At 42.7% G+C, this 19121-nt stretch overlaps 1 protein-coding gene across 10 annotated transcripts in view; it reads right to left on the reverse strand.

The window, feature by feature from the left end:
- Nucleotides 1-19121, reverse strand: part of msi2b (musashi RNA-binding protein 2b) — a 220634-nt gene that overhangs the window by 7402 nt on the left and 194111 nt on the right. For 4 of the 10 annotated variants that reach the window (XM_076101363.1, XM_076101360.1, XM_076101362.1 and 1 more), the window contains exons 11-13: nucleotides 18558-18677; nucleotides 7459-7638; nucleotides 3366-3520 (exon numbers count right to left, since the gene is read on the reverse strand). In XM_076101363.1, the coding sequence (XP_075957478.1) occupies nucleotides 3366-3520; nucleotides 7459-7638; nucleotides 18558-18677 (455 nt within the window). The remainder of the gene's footprint in view (nucleotides 1-3365; nucleotides 3521-7458; nucleotides 7639-18557; nucleotides 18678-19121) is intronic. The other 6 variants (XM_076101365.1, XM_076101366.1, XM_076101369.1 and 3 more) reach the window with 3 other exon arrangements.

Consider the following 19121-nt stretch of genomic DNA (forward strand, 5'->3'; position numbering starts at 1 on the left):
ATTATAATACAGTGGCCATAATGCATTATAAAAGATATAATGTATTTCAACTATTAATTAATTGCAACTAGGAATTACACTACGATCCTCGCCTCTATGTCATTAGATATGCGTTATGATGAGGTATTATTCTTATAAACTCATGAGTGCTCATAACTATAATCATACAATGCTATAAACAGATTATAAAGCAGGATAAGTGTGTTCACGACGCATCATAGACATGATTGAAAGTGCTTCCCTTCATTTTCTTTTCTATATCAGGTGACAATCAGTGAAAAATAGTGTAAACAAAACAATATGTCAATGAGACAATAAAACACACACAACCCCCATTCATGCCAACACACACAGTTGATTAGAGCTGAAAGCGAGCAGAGAAAAGGATCATAAAGAGCCCTCAGTGAGATCAGTGTGCTCCGGAGGGTTGAATGGTCTTCATTATGAAGCTCAGCTATCAGGACCGACAGGTCTGCACAAATCCTCGGATTGAAAAGAGATGCGCTTTCAACAGCGATTATCTGCCTTTATCACTTCAATCGACTAATTGCACTCTAATTGTCTTGCATGAAAAAAAAAAAACCCAGTTAAGTTCATTACTGCTCCTTCACAGTGGCTGTTTTGATATTGGCTAAAGGGATTAATAAAACCACTGGAGCGTAGGACCGAAGCGACAAATCAGAGGCTCTGAAGTCAGCCGTGAGGTTGTGACATACGATGATCCGCCGTGTATTCAGTTCAACAGCATCCTCGGTCGTAAAGATGAATTATAAAGCACATTTTAGTTCTGAATCATTTCCCATTTTAATGTTCTGAATAGAGAGATCATCTCGCCGAGAGCTGCTGCATCACCTCTCTGCTTTATTGCACTCGGTTTGATTCACTGGGTAATTCTCAAATGGCGATTTAGTATTTAATATCACAGGCACAATTTGACATTCTGCACGGGAGTCACAAAACCTGGCCTCTGTGTTTTTAATACGCATCAGCCTTTTAAAAGAGTTTTAAAGGTAAATGTGACAAAAAATATATTTCTTCAGAATTGATGGTATTCGTTGCATGTTTCTACATTCTGTAACACAGCGTGGTTACAAACCGTTGCAACGAAAGGAAAAATAATGTTAACAAATGGTCTCATTTCCATCTGTGAACTATCTGCTGCTCAATCTGCTTTGAAAACGAGCCAGCGTGGTCTTTCATAACAAATATTGTGCTTCCTACACTGAGACCAGCAGATTATCGCAGATAGCCGGTGGACCTAAAACAATTAATAAGAGAGGCTTTGCTTAGGAAGCCAAAAAGCCAACACGATGTATCTTTCTGTTAAGCTCTGTTTTCGTTTGGACATCGTCAATCCATTACGCGTATTTATCAAAACCTAAAATGAGCTATTTCATCTTCTCATGAGCTATTTTTGCCCATTTGGTCCCAGTGGCACTTTTCCACAGCAACAAGTTGACTGCTTATTAGGTCTCACATTCACTTCATCCTGGCTAAGCCGTTAGAATTAGTCCCATTGATTCTACGTACCGCACACTCTGATGAATCTCCTGTGCTACTCCTCACAACAAAGTGTAGCAGCCATTCCACAAAGTAACTCACACAACCATTAAATACCAGGAAAAAATTAAAATAATGACTCAAAATTTAGAAAGAGTGTCTTCCACCCTGTCGTCTTGCAGTGCTAATGGGCCTGCTGTTATGCCACCTCAGTTAAGCCATGCATTAATTAGCTTCTTACAGAAAAGCAGGTGTTATTTTCATAACCTTTCCTGCGTCACTCAGTTCACTCATGTAAAACAGTACAAACATGGCCCAGCAAGACCGGCAGCGAGTCGCAGAACGTAGCCCCCGCTGCACCTTGCTAGGGGCCATAAAATTCTGATGGCAACATATTTGAGACTAATTATTCAGTGAGGTGCGGGGTAGACACACACACACACACACACACACGCAAAGTAAACAAAGCGCTGATCGAGTCTTCTGTCGGGGGAGTTTGAACGTTGTCCCTTTGTTGAAAACAAGGTCCTGAATATAAGAGGAAGATGAAGAGCTACTCGCTAATTAAGACGAAATTCAATTTGGCTGGGTTTGAACGGTAACATTTGAATGTCTGGGTTATACAGTGTGAAGTCTTTGCCTGTTTTTAGAACGGCTAATTTAGCAACACTGAAACATTCATCACATAACGAGATTATGTTGCATTTATGAATCACTGATGGATTACAACCGTGATCGGTTTTAAGTGGGCGAGCGCGCAGTAACTAAAGGAAGCACACAAAACAACACTGGATAAGGAGTCTGTGACGGTGACACCGAGATAGGATGGAAGATATAAAATATGCTCTTATAAGAGAACTTATAATAACTGACAAATACTGTACTTCGACATTACACAATGTCCTTATTGCTGCGTACTTTAAAATGTGTTACAAAACACTATTTAATATTTATGTACCAGTTATAAATAAGGTTGCTTCTTTATTTCAACTTGGTTGAAGTTACTCCTCAGATGATCTCTTTAAGACTTTGGGGTTATAATATAAGAGAACATCATTTTGTAAATGATGTTCCCCAATTTTTATTGCGTGCCACTATCTTGCCAGGCCATGTCTTCATCGTCACCGGGGCCTTGCTTATTTACGGGTTGCTGCACATCAACTAAACTGACGCACACACGGGGACAAGACAGACATCGGAGCACATTCACACAGCCACACTGAGGACACCTCTTTGTTACTGCCACCTCTACTAGCCCTGCAGGTCTTACATTGATGGGGGTGACATGGCAATTGGCGGCTTTACTGATCAGCAGGAGGAAAAAGCGTGCAACAACACCTGGCTGAGAAAAGTACACCTGGACAAGGACACTGGGAGAGAAGCGACCTGCTGGAAGCATTGTCCTAGTGACGGAGCAAGCTCAAGCTCTGGGACAGATGGGTTTCTAAAAATAAAGGGAATTTGTTCTGGGAAGGTGACACAGAGTCTGGAGTGAGGTGATTCGGGCAACAGCTAAGGGGAACAAACATTTGCATTTGACACAGATAACTTTGAGAGCTGAGACGGGGTTTGCCCCGGATGTACAAAATGCTCATGTGACCTCTGAACTCGATGACTCTTAGAATCTACTGAATGGTTGCTCTGGACTTATCTGGATTTGGGACGTTTGCTTCGAGGCAGGTGGTGGTTATTTAACAATTAGAAAGCCCTACTCCTTATAATAAAAGTCTAATGTTACATTACAATCACAGGCAGCATGCATCGGTTTAGTGTCGTATTTTAGTGGCGGTATTCGGACACATGGGGAGGCAACTGAGCTCAAGGTGCGGCCAGACACGACAGGCAGTCTGCATCCGAGTACTCACTGTGATGCTGGGGCCAAACCCAGAGCCGGGCTGAGGGCTAGCAGCACTGATGTAGTTGCCCACAGCTGAATCCTGGCTGCCAGGTCCGTACAGGTCAGCCACAGGCCCTGGACTGTTAGCACCAGGGAAACCTCCGGGCCTTGACGGGTTGGCGCCTGCATACAAACACAGCGGGGGAGCAGAGCAGCTCAGAAACACCCAACAGCCATCGGTGCGACTCTTACTTGCTACGACTCAAAGGGAAACGTTTAAATCAAAAAGAACACGCTACTGGATTCATGTTTGTCTCGAAGGACTTGCTCATAGTTCATAGTAAAAATACTCGCGGGTAATAAAGCTTTTCAATGTAATTTGATATCAAACAGGTGCAGGATTTAGATTTAACATGATTTCAAAGAGCCAGAATTGGGGGTGAATCCAGTATGATATTCTGAATATAATCTACATGCTGTGTGTATTATGCAGAGGAGTAACATTCACTTTGTATAGTCATGCACAACACAAAACAAGCACTCTGCTAGAAATACTTCCACCATGCTAATAAACTAGTAAGGTTGCAGTGTCAATGTTGCCATGCATAGTGTGAAGGAGTAGTTGTAAAGCATCATTAGCTGTTGAATAAGAAGAGTAACACAGGATCGTTGTATATTACCGATTTAAGATTTCACTGGAGAGTTTTGAACCCAGACATTTGAGATATGCTACTTTATGCTTTCCTGTACGACCTATGAGTCATAGTTAACGGCATGAAACTGCTAAAAATATTCTCCATTATTTCAGCCGTGTGCTTCAGCTTTCCCGTCTGCTGGTTGTAACTTCAGGCATAAAGCAAAAGAGGTACGCGAGACAAGAGAAAGGAGGCATAAAGGGGAAATATAAAAGCGTGACCCGACTTCATGTGCAGGTCCAAACTCGGGGGGGGGATAAAAAAGAAATACTGTACATGACTTACCACCTTTGCCCTGTGAGTAAGAGCAACTCTGACTAATAAAATGTCTTTTGAAACTCCAGATGCCAACTAAAGGCCAATAACACTTGCAATGCAGGGGAAAAAAAACACACAGCAGTCGGGGAGAAAGAAAAACGCAGTGATCTCTTAACAGCAATCTCCTCTGCTGTCAGCTTCACATAACCCTCCGTCTCACCCTCATTCACAGACAAGACTGTGAGAAAAAAAAAAAAAAAAAACTGTATTAAAGAGAAAAATCTTCCGACCACAGGAAAATGCTCGATCTTGTGTATTTATGAGCTCATGAGCCCTATGATGCACGAGAGGAAGGCCTCGTAGAACAAGTAAGGAAAAAACAGAGTGCAACTGCGGCACATCCAAACGTGTCGACACGCACAGTATACAAACTGGATCATTGTCGCCGTGTTTAACATATCGCGACTCCGTCTATCAAAGCTGTATTAGACAGGCTAGGTCCAACGGGAAGCACCTGAAAACATATCCGCACAAAGCACTCCAGAGAGACGAAGCCATCTCACTAAACACACACGTCTAGTGGGGATGACGCTGCTGTTTAACCGTGAGGACTTTGCACAGTGAGCAGCTAGTGATCTTATCTTGCCTGCACAGCCCCCCCCCCACCTAGTAGGCTGGCTTATTATATAATCAAGGACTTTTTCAGTCAAAATGGCAATCCTCATTTTCTATGACTGGTGATTTTCTTTTTGTGGCTCGCTCCTCTCCACGTGAAACTGTTTTTTTTATTTATTTTTTTGAAAACGTTGAGGCTGCAATGACTTTGGGAGCCAAATTGTTGTAGTGTGTTACTATTCATACACTGTTTTACATAAGCAATGACAGTGCTAAATCTTTCTTATGCATTGGTACTCGCAGAAACATCCGACTGTTAAGAGAAAAGCATTTGATGCGAGGGGAGACTTCTGTGAGAGAGAAAGAATAGGGAAGACCTAAACGAATGAATGTCTGATGTCTAACTCTATACAAGACACTGTGTGCTAACGTTGCCAGTCTGTGTCTTCCAGGTTCTATTTGCTTCATTTTTGATTCACTTAAATGTCGTGCTGAAGTACAGACGTAGGCACTGTGCACAAGGGAACAGCATTCATCAAGGAGATATTTGCCTTCAACATGCATATATCCTGTTCTCCCTCTCAGGCTAGCAATCTGCGTGGCACAATCTCCACCTGTGGACTGAGCGCTTTGCGAGGAGCAGGGTGGCCCACCATAGCGTTTGCACAGTAATGGCATGATAAATGAAACACGGGTAATCTACGACCTGCGGCTGGTAATCATCATCACAAGGCACCGAATGGACACAAAGAAAACAATTATACTTCCTGAAAACCATTCTCCTTATCTACTTAAAACAAACATCCGAAAAAAAAAAAAAAAAAAAAACTGATTCCATTGACTTTAATGTGCTCTCTGATTCTCATATCATTAGGGTCAAGGTTGGCTACAAATATAAACTCTATTTCACAGACAACAGGCACAGAAATTGTGTTGACTCACTCAGGATTCGAACGTGTCCTCTCAGGCAAGAAAAATCTGAGGCTTTACCGACCGAGCAAAACTCAAACAAAAAACAGCCGCCAGTCCGGAGCGACTTACAGTAGCTGCTGCTAAAGAACGGAGGGTTGATCTGTACCCTTACTACTCTCATGTCAACTGTAACGTGTAGATCTGCAGTGGTGTACAGTAGTCGGGATCTTTCCCCTTGCCATGCAGCTGTCTATGGAATCAAACACTTCACACTGCTGAACAGATCTGTAGAAAGTGAAGCGTATGGTGAACTATGTCCGGGAGCGCTGTCACACTTGCACGAGTGTTGTGACGATGACGCTAAAACAGCAGGCCGACAAGAAACCCTTCAGAAAAATCACGTCTGTGCAGTCGTTTCTATGCACCCTGTCTGTGGTTTTTTTCGCCGTTTGCTGGACGGACAGATTATAGGAAATGCCAACATCTGCCCGGGGCAGCTGGCCAACACTTTAAACCATTAGGGTGGAGAGTTGGACCCACACTTACACGCTCACTTTATTAGTCCAAAAGGGTGTTTTTTAAAATATTTTTGCTATTATTGCGAAGTGGGGGAAGACAAGACTTGAAGGGCGCGGCAGGATTCATGCCCAGCGGGGAACGTGAGTCTCCAGAGACGGGGAGCCTAACCGCTGTGTGTAGGTCAGCGCTGTCACCCACAGCGAGGCATCGCGTGAAGGCACCACACTAAACTGAGACCTCCTTACCACTACCTCAGATGAAGTAAACATTGGTGGTACGTCATGTCAGTGCAAACATGATCATGAGCATATAACTAACATACAAATACTGTAGGATTAAAAAAAGAATAATCTTCTGTCTGTTCTCAAAGATATAGCATGACTTTATGAATTTGTTTTACACACTGCATGCAGGTGTTGAAATGTCAATGTGGAGCATATTGTACTTTGGAAAGCTACGGTTACGTAAGGTAGACGAGAGAACATCAAGCGCACAAGATGAAAATGTGCTTGTGTTGCAGAGTAATGGCTGTATTATGCAAAGATGTTGTCTTTTAAGTGTCTGACATCGTGCAGCATTTCCACTGATTTCCTAGTCAGACTCTCTCACACTAATAACGTGAGCAATCATTCCTACACTTAAAATACTGAAAGGGCTCGACTAAAAAGAAACGACTCTCACTCCCACACTTAACTCGTTCCTTCGCTGTTCAAAATTCACATCAACTTGAGCTGTGTTAGAGAGGCCTGGTGTACTCTGCGACATCATCAGTAGTTATTTTGTTCACATGCAAATGAAGGAGTACATTCTGTATGTGTCTGCCCCGTACGTGCAAGCAGGGGCTGGAACATAACTTCACAAAGGAACAGAAAATCTACATTTCAAATTGAAACAAAGGAGGAAGAACATGCAATATGCTACTTTGTCAGCAAGACCTGTCTATATAGGTTGTATTTTTAAGGGGAGGGGGGGGGGGGATTTTTTTTTTTTTTGGTTTCCTTAACAAAAGAAGGGAAAATCTATAAAAACAAAAAAAAAAGATTAGATCATCTGCATGGAATAATGTCATGAATCAAACTGAAAAGTCCAAAAAGTGGATGAGATAGATGCGCATATACAAACCTGGGTTCTTAAATTGATCCGGGCTGTGTAGGTGCTGGAGGGGGGAGTTGCAGGCGGAGGTGGCATGCTCACTGTGCAGCATCTGAGCCGCTTGGGGCCCCAGGGAGCCATAGTCAGCAAAGGAGCAGGGCCCCCCCCTCTGGTCACTGGGCGTAGAGTAAAACCCATAATCGGGGAGGCCTGGGAGATACAGTATAGGGGAGGGGGAGGGGGGGGGGGGAGGGGGAGGGGACTCCATCATTGTGGAAAACAACTCTTTCAATGTCAAAGTCAGTGTCCAGATTGTTAAGCATAGCTTGGTGGTGCGCCACACCGCTTTTTAGAATACATCCTTGAGTTTTGTCTGCTTTAATTGCCCCCCCCATGCCCCCCCCTCCCCAGCAGCTCCTACCATGTGGCCAGGCCCCCTTGGCATATGGTCCGTGTATGATACGCTCAGCTCTATCATATAACATTAGCTGTAACAATTATGGATACATGCTATCTCTCCCTGACATGACACAATTTAAACCTCCTCATTGACTCTTAATACCTTTGGCTTGATTCAAATGGACCAATAACAACACATGCTAAACAAACAGTCAGGCCACAGCTTTAGATATTTTGGCTTTTGCATAATTGACCTTTGCCCCGTATGTGATCGTGATCATCAAGGAGTGAGATAAAAACTGAAGAATCATTAAAACACAGGGCAATACATTTCTCATTTCAAAACCGACAATTCTTGGTCGACACACCTGAAGGAAGCTTTTGTCATTTAAATGAAAAGAAACAATAATTTAACAATAATAATTTAAAGCATTTTCTTTTTTTTTATGTGAATGAGATATAGGCGTTCATGTTTATTGATGACTGTGAAATAACCTAAGTACCCCATGCCCGTCTCAGATTGGCCTCTTCCAATGATTCTCTCCTCGACACAGATGGCGGATTATCAACAGTTTAGAAAATGTCTTTCAGCAATAAGTCGTGCTGGCGTTTATTGCTTGTCCTCTTAATCTGAGACAAGCTGCTCATATAAAGAGTTACAATTAAAAGAAACCGCTGCTTCTCACACCTCCTTGATAACAGAGTTAATCTACTCAGGAGGGACCGAGATTGGCGAGACCGGCTTTTCCATGCTGGGTTTCCCCCTGCTGTGTGTTTTTGTTTTTTTATTTTGGGTCCTGGAGCGAACAGCCATTCAAAGCCACTTCACCTCTACCCATTCAGAGTGAGACAGTCCACTTCTGCCAAATGGAATGTAAGCACCCGCCATGTTTCTCTCTCTCCGCCAATGCTTTTTAGCACTCTGATCTCTCCACTTGTGGGCCGTCTGCCCACTCATCAAATTATAGGCTCCAAATACGGCAGGCTTCCCACGTACGTCACCATAATGCCTGACACATTGAACAAAGCTCAAGAACCAATCATTCCATTTACTTCACTTAGACAAATGTCACAGAACATTGATTGGCCTCGCTAATGAGGAAAACTGAATCAATGGAATAATTATAACGAAAAAAAACATTTGACAATAGAGCAACCCGTGTTGTTGGGAATTCATAAAGAAGCCATTCCAAATATGTCAGCAGCTCAGAACAGTGGAGAGACTGGACGCAAACAGGCCTTACTTTCCCTTTCGTGATACCTTCGCTGTGCTTCATTGCTTTCACATGTTGACCATAAACCGTGTTGTGTCTAAAGAAGTCAAGTTGCAGGTAGATATATAAAAGATTGCTTCACTCATGAAAAGAAAAAAATGTGGTGACAGATAATAATAAACTGTTTATATATTTAGACAAATCCCACATTCAATTAAGAGTGCTTTGAGTTTTAAATCAAAATATTATTGGCAGCGAATTATTGAAGTGGGTGTTGCTTCAAAATTGGACAAGGAAGTATTTTCCATTTGAGATAAGCTTCTAATTGTAAGTAACTGAACCACATTAAACTGGGCAGACTCTTTGTTTTCTTTAATCCTGTTGTGTCAACTCACATTACAGGTTCCTGCTGAGCCACAAGCTGCCACTTGTATGATCACGCAGTACGGATCGACGTGGACGAGGATGCCTACACGCTGAACGTAAATACAGGACCCCGATGTCCATCGACAGTTAGGTTTCTCTATAGATGGCCAATGTCCTCAACAATGTTTGCGGGAACAAAAAGGGAGAAAGGCAGCATTACTGTGAGAAAAGCAGGAAGATATTATTTCTTCTGCCGTGGGGGAAATGAAGAGATGTTTCTATTTTGTGAATAACATTTAACCAGGTAATGAAGTTTGCAAAGTTTTCAGACACGGCATGCCGTCGCACTCGCCGCAGGTGCGGCGGGCTCGGGTAAGAAACTTTTGTTTGCCGATACAGAGAAAGGAGTTTTGACTCGTGCACAAACGCGCGGGGCACAGAAACTCAAAGCCATATATTTTCATCAGTGGCGATCAGTTCTGCAGGACGAGACTGGGCAGAGTGTGCCCACAGCTGCATGAGTATCACCGATCATATCACTGTGCCACAGACCTCCCCACTATTAATATTCACACAATCTATCCAGAACAATGGGGCCTTTCTTGGACTCCCATTTTTTTTTTCCACTGGCCACTAATTGGATGTAATTACTCATCTACAAAACAAATGAGCGTGCTGAGGTTGCCTTGGAGACTAGATCAGGGGACCCAGCAGTGCGAATCGTTCGCAGGGCTTCATTTATACTGGTAATTATCTCCCATGCACCCCCCCTCTTTTCCTTCTGCCCTCGGTGACCAGAGCTGGCTGCGAAGCGACGGCGAGGGGGGAGTGTCTTGCAGTCATCTGTTACTGACATCATCGGGGTGGCTCTCTGTAAGTGGATAAATGCCCTGCTCTCGTTCCCACTTTGCCAGGTGACTGCCTTTAAGGAGGAATCACAAACCTTGAAAGCACTGCGGCTCTTTTTCTCACCGGTTGGAAAATAAAACTAATCACGCCGATGATAAAATACAGCGTCATGCTCCCTGGCCTGTTGGGACTTATAAATATTGTCATAAGTTCGCCAGTGTTCTGCACCAAATTCGGAATTATCCTCTCATTAAATCTCAGAGAAACTCAACATATGAACTAACCTGCTGTAACACTAGAAGCAACTTATATTGAACAACAGCAAAACCTGTATTTGTAATATTTATTGCTAAAATCAGTAATGTTCGCAAACAAAAGGCCTTTACTTTTCATCTATACGTCGACTCTTTGAATATACTTTACATGTACCCGTCATTCCTACAGGGAACAATGGGAACAGGGGGAATCTAACAATCTATTAACATAAGTTATTTCCATTTCTGCAAGGAATCATTCTTCATGCAGCCACTCCTCCCTTTCCCTCGGCGGCGCCGGGAGTGATTCCTCGGTGGCCATCAAACCACATCACTCTACAGAAGATGTCAATAAACCTGACATGCTGCTTCTCAAATTAGCTTTGAATTTCAGAGCCACCGTAATTAGCTTTTCCATTTTCACCAATGCCATTTAAAAATAGCGTGAAAGAAACTAACAGCTCTTTTTGCTGTATAGCCTTGCTTTTCACTTTCCATTTGAAATAATCTTTTCTGAATGAATGGCTGAGTAATTAACAGCACTAGACACCCTTTTTCGGAGAGCACAGACATTTCATAAATAATACATATTTAATGTCTTGTCATTTTCTGTTCAGAGAAGCTTGGCTAATTAATTTTAACAGATGATTTCTTCTTGCATTTACTCACCCATACTCAGGCTTTCAGATTTATTTTATTTATTTATTTTTTTACTTTTAATGTTATGCCTGCTCTTCTTCCCTTTTCTTTCCGTTTCGTTCCAGAAATGGAGAAACGTAACAGAGCTACTGATTTGGGTTTACCTTGCAGCCTTGGTTGGGTAATGATAGTGGGAAGCTACAGAGGAAGAGGCATTGTGAACACTGGATCGTGGGTCAAACAATGTGCAACTAATCAGCGCACACTAATTTGCACACTAAATGATTTCAATGCCGATTTTGAACCCGTGTGGGGATCTGGTCTAGCTGGGACTGAGAAAGGGCACTCAGTTGTCGGCAGTCGGCACAGATTACCCCCATCCTGAGCAGCCTCAGAGCTGACAGGCCTGGCCTTTTGGCTGAACACTTTTTTTTTTTTTTCAAACATGTCTGGTGAGGCTTATGTGATCTGAAGAAATATAGGACTCACTATAACTGAAATCTGAGAGTGATACTGGCTACATCTAATGGTCACTTAGATGCAGGGGGGAAGGACAATATGAATTTACTGGAAGAGGAATTACAATTTCCAGCAACGCTCACTCAGATATTGTGTGTTAATAGATTGCCAAATCTTCCAGCATCTTACAAAATGATATTTGCTGGCATTTATCTCAGAGTTGTACAAAATGCTGTCGTGTATTGAAGTAGGAAGGCGGGAAACTTATGTAATTGACTTTGCAATCTGCATGTCATTATTATTACGAACAAATAAGTAAAAAGATTGTAAAATGTCTCTTCAAAATGAATTGTGCGATGCCAATGAAACAGAAAATCCTGTACTGATTAGGAAGGAGACAACGCATACTGTAGTTCATACCGTACTCCCATTAAGCCCTCGGTGAGTTTTCTTTGGAGAGTGTGTTACGTGTGCAGCCCCCTGGAGGGCAGAGTGGCGATGTCCCTAAAGGCCTGTGCCTGTAACCTCGGAGCATCTGCTACCCACAGCTGTGAGAGGCATCGCTTCGTGGCGGAGGCGCAAAGGGACACTTTGCCCTCCCCGATGTGTCACATCTTTCCCTGGGCCTCAGACAAAAAACCCAGGCGGGATGAGCTTGGCATGCCTGCTCATGTTATTTTGCACCAAATACATGTAAAGCGCCTCTGGCCTCAGAGCTGAGCTCTGTAGATTAGCATCTGGGACAAATGGACCTGAGCTCACAAAGAGCCAGATTGATTAAGACCAGTGCACACAGCCAATCCATGGTCTCCTCTCTCTGGCACTGCTGAAGATCACAGAGCTTGTTGGGAGGAAATTGATAATGATCTTAATTTGGAAATGTCTGTCACACGAGTCTCCTTCTTTTCATTGGTGAAGAAAAAAAGGAGGCGGGAGAAGAAGTGGGTAGAACAAAAGAGAGAAAAGAACAAAGAAGAGCAACAACCGACTGAGGGGAGGAATGGGCTTTTAAGAACGCAGAGACCTTCCGGACTCCCAGAGACACCTCTGCAATCTAAACAGCAGTCCAATATCTCTGACCAGAGCCAACTCTATTGCAGTTTTTAACACCTGAGTCAAGTCAAGACGCCGTGTACATAGCAAGTACCCAGTCCTCTAACAGCAGCTGAATGGGGCTTTGAGTACACTGCAGGTAGAGCCGAGATCTGAGACTGACATTTTGAGCTTCGCAGAAAGCTCAGAGGGCCTCAGGAAAACACTCAACCAGAGTAGACTGGGACCTGTGAAGTTCCCTGGACTGTCAGAACCATCTGCATCACTTGCATTTGACTCTGCTTTTATCTGACAATCCTATAGCACAGCAAATGTCACATGTGTCTACTGCATTCTTTTAAAGAATGTGTAAAATAGTGTTGTTGTTGTTGTTGAGATAAACATCTCGTATTAGAATAATGTTCACGTATAAACTACCTGACATTCATTGTAAGTGGCAGCAGTGGCACATTTATGCAGGTTCATCCTTCATACCAACAGCAGATTATACGTGTCCACAATGCAGCCCAGGTGCTGGTGCATGCATTAGTCACCTCCAAATTAGCAATTTCCTCCTTTCTGCTCTACTATGCAGATGTTCGGCCCCTCCCACTGAAATTAAGTGACTGCCCTTTGCATCCTCCAGTGGCACCCTGCAGTAGTTCAAACCAAGGTTAAAATCGGTGCGACCAGCTTATAAAGCCATGTTTGGGCCAGCACCTTCTCTAGCTCCAGGCGATGGTAAACTCTGTGCAGTAGCCACATCTCTCAGATCTACTCGTCGCCTGGAGCCAAAAGTCTCTCAAACGTCCTCACAGACGCGCGTCAAGGCTAGTCCTTGTTCTTGCTCTTTAGTGGCTCAACAGGCTCCTGGTAGAGATCAGGGCAGCAAAGATACCTCGCCACCTTCAAATACCGACTGAAGACCAACCTCTTCAAAAAGCATCTGGACTGACACCATCTCAGATTCAACTTTTACTAAATAAAACACGTTGCTTCGTCTTTCCTATAAGACGTAACCGCGACTTTGATAACTGGGGAATTTTTCCTGCCTTAAAATGTGAGACTCTTAACTTCAAGCTGCACCTCAAACTATTGTATTTGTGCAGTATTTAAAAAAGCAAACCTACTAGAGAAAGTCAAATTATGCAAATGTGAAAACAAATAAGCAATAAGATCTTCTCTGGTAGCTCGATGGGAATTTGAACATATGATAAACAAATACAAATATAGATGGAGCAGAGTTTTCTAAGATGGTGCAGAGTCTATGTTTCTTGCTTTGGTACTCCAGAGAAAAATACACCTTGTCATCAGCACTGGCCTGTCATAGAGGGGGAAGTCAGCATGCTGTCATTTTGTCTGTTGAGCTTTGGGAGTAGTGTGAAAGTGCCCTCTGTCAGGGATGGAAAATGTCTCCCATGTTTACAACGCTCTCTGTGTGTGTTGCTGACAAACATCCCTCACAGCCCAAGAAAAGTGATACCTGCAGAAAAAGGGTTTCTTGTGAAGAAACACATATCTGAATAATAAACATGGTTACGGTATAATTATATTTGGGATATATATTCAGGAATGTTTATGTATTTTGTATTTATTTTTTGTGACATTTAACTTGACTTGACTGCCACTTTAGGTGACACCCCACTCCTGATGCACCCCACCTACTGGGTCAAAGTATACACACTATATATAATATGTGGTGCTCTATGGGAACTGTAGGTGGAGTCAAAGCACAAAGAATCCACACTTACAGCTTATATATGTTTTTTTCTTTTCTTTTTTCTTCACAACAAAAACCCTCGTCTGCACTAAAATTAGAAAATTCGGCAAATAAATGAATAAATAAACCTCTAGAATTGCTATTTCCAATCCCGAGTTGATTTTGGGCCCCGAGTATGCTGCAAATTAGATTACATGATAGGACGGAGATGCAGCAACATCCCCGGACAATACACACAGAGAGGAAGGTCAAGCCTTAACAATCTGTGTCCTCTGTTCTGTCTGTGTCTGCATAGAGAGAAGAGACCGCTGAGTGTATTCAGCCATGTAGCAGTGCGCTATTAGCACCGTCTCAAACACTTGATAAATCATCAATAAACCATTTGTCACTCATTGTCAAAGAGTAAGTGAGGCTGTGCCGGAAACCCTCATTCTACCAAGTCACAAATCCACAAAGCACAGAACGAAGGACCGGACCTGTTACATCATCAAGAGGCATTGGTGACGCTTTCCTCTAGAGAATGAAACAGTTAAGAAATGGTAACAATATTAGGATACAGCTGATTTTATTTATTTTTTAATAACACATCCATGTTCCAGATTGGCTTGCTGTTATTGTGATAATGCTTTGCAGACAGATTCTGCCATAGACATAGGGAGCATGGCTATTTCCCTGAGTGATGTTTTGCTGCCTCATGGCAGTCTAAGTACTCTAAAACAGGCCCATGATGTCACTGTTTACCACCCACATCCCCCCCCCCCCCTCCCCCTGTTCATAGTCATTTACTCGTCTCCCTTCCATTTGCAGCTGTCAGAATTAAACTGTACATAATGGTTGCCATCACGTCTCTTGCTTCCTGGCTGCTGCTAACACCAAATCAACATTCCTGCTTCTTGGTGATGTTCATTGCAATTGTTGGGCAAATTGTTTGTTTTGAAAATGCAAAATCAAATAGCCCGACGTGCAAGACCGAGCATCTGATTGGCTTCCAGTGTTCCCCGTGTTGATTTGAATTTAGTGCAAATGAGGACAGACGGGGGAATTTGTTTTTGTCTGTACGCGTGTGCGCCTGTAGGTGGTACGCGTGCACTTCAGCCACTCGTGCCGTCGCCGCCTGTGTGTTCTCACGTGCACGTGTGTGCATCGTCAGGTGCCGCAGCACGTGACATTAGCAGCGGTCTACTGACTGTATGTCTGCGAGGGACTGCACAGCGCAGACAGCATCCGAGTTACAATTAAAACAGAGTTTTACCAACGAGCTTCTAATTGCGCGTCTGATTAGGAGAGACACTCTGCACTAAAGCCTGGAGGCTGTGTGTTCAGTCAGGGGAGCGATTATTGACAGCTATTGAATGATCTACAGTTGTTAAGGAGCAGAAAGCAGGATGTCCAAATGAAGCCAACAAGTCAATCGATGCTGTGTTTAAGACAGCAAGAAACCGGCTTCCTGTTTTCTGGAACACATCTCTTGGGAGATATTTGTCTGTATGTGAATACGGTGTGTGCGCTTGTAATCACGCGTTAACGGAGTGTGTTGTATTGGAAGTTGATGTCTGAGCCACAGACTTATCTTTCTACCTGAATTTTTAAACATTAGTATTTACTCGTACCCCGCAGCATACAGGTGCAGATACGATTTAAATCGGCGCAGCAACCACATGGCAAACAGTCATTAGTAAAGTGTCCAAGGTTCAGGGTGCTTTCACCAGATACCGGATAGATAGAAGAGTACATGAAAAGTGAAGAAGAGCGGTAGCATGACAAGTAAACAGGACTAGCTTTAGTGTAAATTGTGGTACTGCTGACATGTCACTATAACTAGGGTTACTTCACCATGAATGGTGATCTTAACATACCATGTCTAACGACAAACAAAACATTGAGAAATATTCTCCTGGCAGTCAAATATTTAGACAAAGTGTATTGCCTAATTCGCAAACATTTTTTTTGAACCTGTACTAATTCACAAAATGTTTGCTGCAAGGAGATCTCAAAGGAATAATCCCTGAATAGCTGTAACCTACTTTTAGACTGTTGTATTTTATGCGTAATCTAACTGGCAAAGTATGAGCGACCATGTCTTTTGAATGATTGATTGATTAAAGGGACTGAGGTGAAGGGCATTTGTATTCATCGGGCAGAGAGGGGACGAGGGTCTACAGTCTACGGACCCCGTGAGGAGGAGATGTCTCCTGTTGCTGCCGGTCAGAGCGCCGCGTTGGTCTGCTGCAGCGTCCGGCCTGAAATCTACTCGCAGCTTTTACCCATCAATCCTCCTCTGTTCTCCCTCTTTCCCTTGCTCATGCTTCAGGTAACATCCCATGGACTTGTGGCTATAAACTTAAATTACACGTGTGTTTTTTGTTCTTTTTTTATTGGTAGCTTGAATCAGCAGACATTTGTTTTAGGCCATTAGCTCCGAAGCAAAGACTTAGAGCTGCATTGTTTTACTTTTGGTTAAAGAAGATTGTTTTGTATTTCAGTTGCAGTGAGTGTGGAGGGATTAGTTAGAGAAAGGAAGGTTTACGTTAAAGCCAAAAGGGTTAAAGGTTTATTTTGGAGAAATGTAATGGAAATGGTTATAAGGGGAACATACTAGTAGTGCTTTTGTTTATTGTTTTCTTATTTATTTGAGATATTTTCTAGTATTTATGCAAAAGTGGTTAAAATATTTTTGCTAACGCTTAATTAAGTTTTACAGAAATAGAATTAGAAATGATATCGATTGGCGATTTGAAAGTATTGTTGTTAAAGTCATGACTTGATTGCCTCACACAGGCTGCGGTTACACAAATGCCTTGAATAGGAGTGCTCTTCTCTGTTTTATCATGTCGGATGATGCCTCTTGTACTTTGTATACCTCCAAGGACGAGCAGTAGGTCAGTGTAGCAACTAGCAAGTGTGTGCAAATGGCATCCGTCACGTGAGGTGAAAGTGTGAAAAGGTTCTAACAAAACTTCCCTGAGACTGTTGGAAAGCGTCCGTCTCAGCCCTCTTGAATTGATATGTATGCTTTCATTAACAAATGTGACATAGTGCACAGTTAGATAGTAATCTGTGTGTCTTGCAGAGAGTAAAATCCTCCCAAACTTTTCAGACCTCTGAAGTTTTTCAAAGACTCCTTGAGAGACTGAAAACACTGGCTTAGATAATCAAACATGGCTGCTGGGCCGACACGGCTTGTGCTTTTTCCCGTGTTCTAAAGTACGTGTGTTCATACTGAGTGTTCCAGTGAGGTACAGTGTGGAGCAGAAAGTTTTTCTCTTAATGGTGTGGGGTGTTTTTTTTTTTTAAGTTCATGGTTTAATGAAATATGTTTATAAATGAGACATTGAGCTGCACTTTAAAATCGTCTTTTTGGGACTTTTGGAAACTGATTACTGGCAACTTTCTTGGGACACTCAGTCCATGTGTCAGCACTGTGCAGTGCCTGTAAAGCTTAGTTAAGTTAGTCATATGTTCCAGAAGGAGTGTTATGCAGGAGTTATGTACTGTGAAGGGTTTTTAAGATAGCTGTATGTCCTGACTTAACTCTGGAAACTGATATCGGACACATTGCAGGGTCAAATTGTAATTCGTCTGGAGGGAACAGTTTTTTAAATTTTTTATTCTAATGTCTCAGAAGTTTTTTACCTCTGATTTGGTTTATTATGTTTGCGTGCTTAAGATTAAGTTGGTGAAACTAACAATTACTTAATTTATTCAATTATTAAAATTAACGTTAATTCAATGAATTCGTTGAAACGCATATTGAATGTTAACTAATTATTTAATGTAGACTTTATGCAATACACAGAAAGAAAATAGTCTGATGTATTGCATATGCTGACTTTAATCATATTAATAATCTCAGTGCCTCGGCTTTTTCATGTAGGCTGCACTCAATTTTTTGTGTTACATTAACTGTATATTATTAAGTTTTCCCTGATAGTTCACTAAACTTACAGAAAATGTTGCCTCACGTGTTTATTTTTTGGAGTCAAATCAAAGTAACAGTTTTAACAGTGGAACCATGTACACAGAGAGGCCCTGGATAGAAATCTCTACTGTACGTGTGTACGATGGTGTCAGTCTAAACTCAAATCGTTGCCGGATGTGTGTGCATGGGGGCCTCGGGGGACTATGTCTATGGGGAGAAGCAGAGCAGGAGAAGTTGGAGAGAGCAGCAGCCACACAGAACATGGACAGAGCGTTTACCTGGCCCTGTGCTCTGTGGGTACGCCAAGTAGCCGCCTCTTCCACGGGCCCCCCTACCTGAGCCACGCGCTGCTGCTACCGCCGCTGCCGCCACCGGTCCGTATGCTGTCGCTGGGAAGCCTGCAGGCACATACACACACACACATACACACACGCATCACTTCCTGCACATGGATGAGTACGTCCCAGAGCTACAGGAGAATGTTGATACCAGCACTGAGCTACGGGATAAAAACCATAGCTGTCAAAGACTGGGGCTCATGTCAGGGCGACATCTATCAGCCGACTCTCACTGAACCCACTGTGATATTCAAAACCCTGCAGACCCACTGATCCATACGGAGAAACAGAGGGATAGCCAGGAGCAATTCACCGAATATCACACTGAAATAGAAAGAACTTGTGCAGCTTCAATGGGCTCGTCGTGATCATCATGAGGCTAATTTCAAATTATATCAAAACGATGGCACAAAAACTTTGATTTATGGTTTAAAAAGTCATGAACATTAACGTACATCAGGGTGATAATATTGGAATATATATTATATACAGTATGTGCTTTAA

Source organism: Anarhichas minor, unplaced genomic scaffold (assembly GCF_050575085.1).
Source record: "Anarhichas minor isolate MPS153535 unplaced genomic scaffold, ASM5057508v1 ptg000027l, whole genome shotgun sequence".
NCBI lineage: Eukaryota > Metazoa > Chordata > Actinopteri > Perciformes > Anarhichadidae > Anarhichas > Anarhichas minor.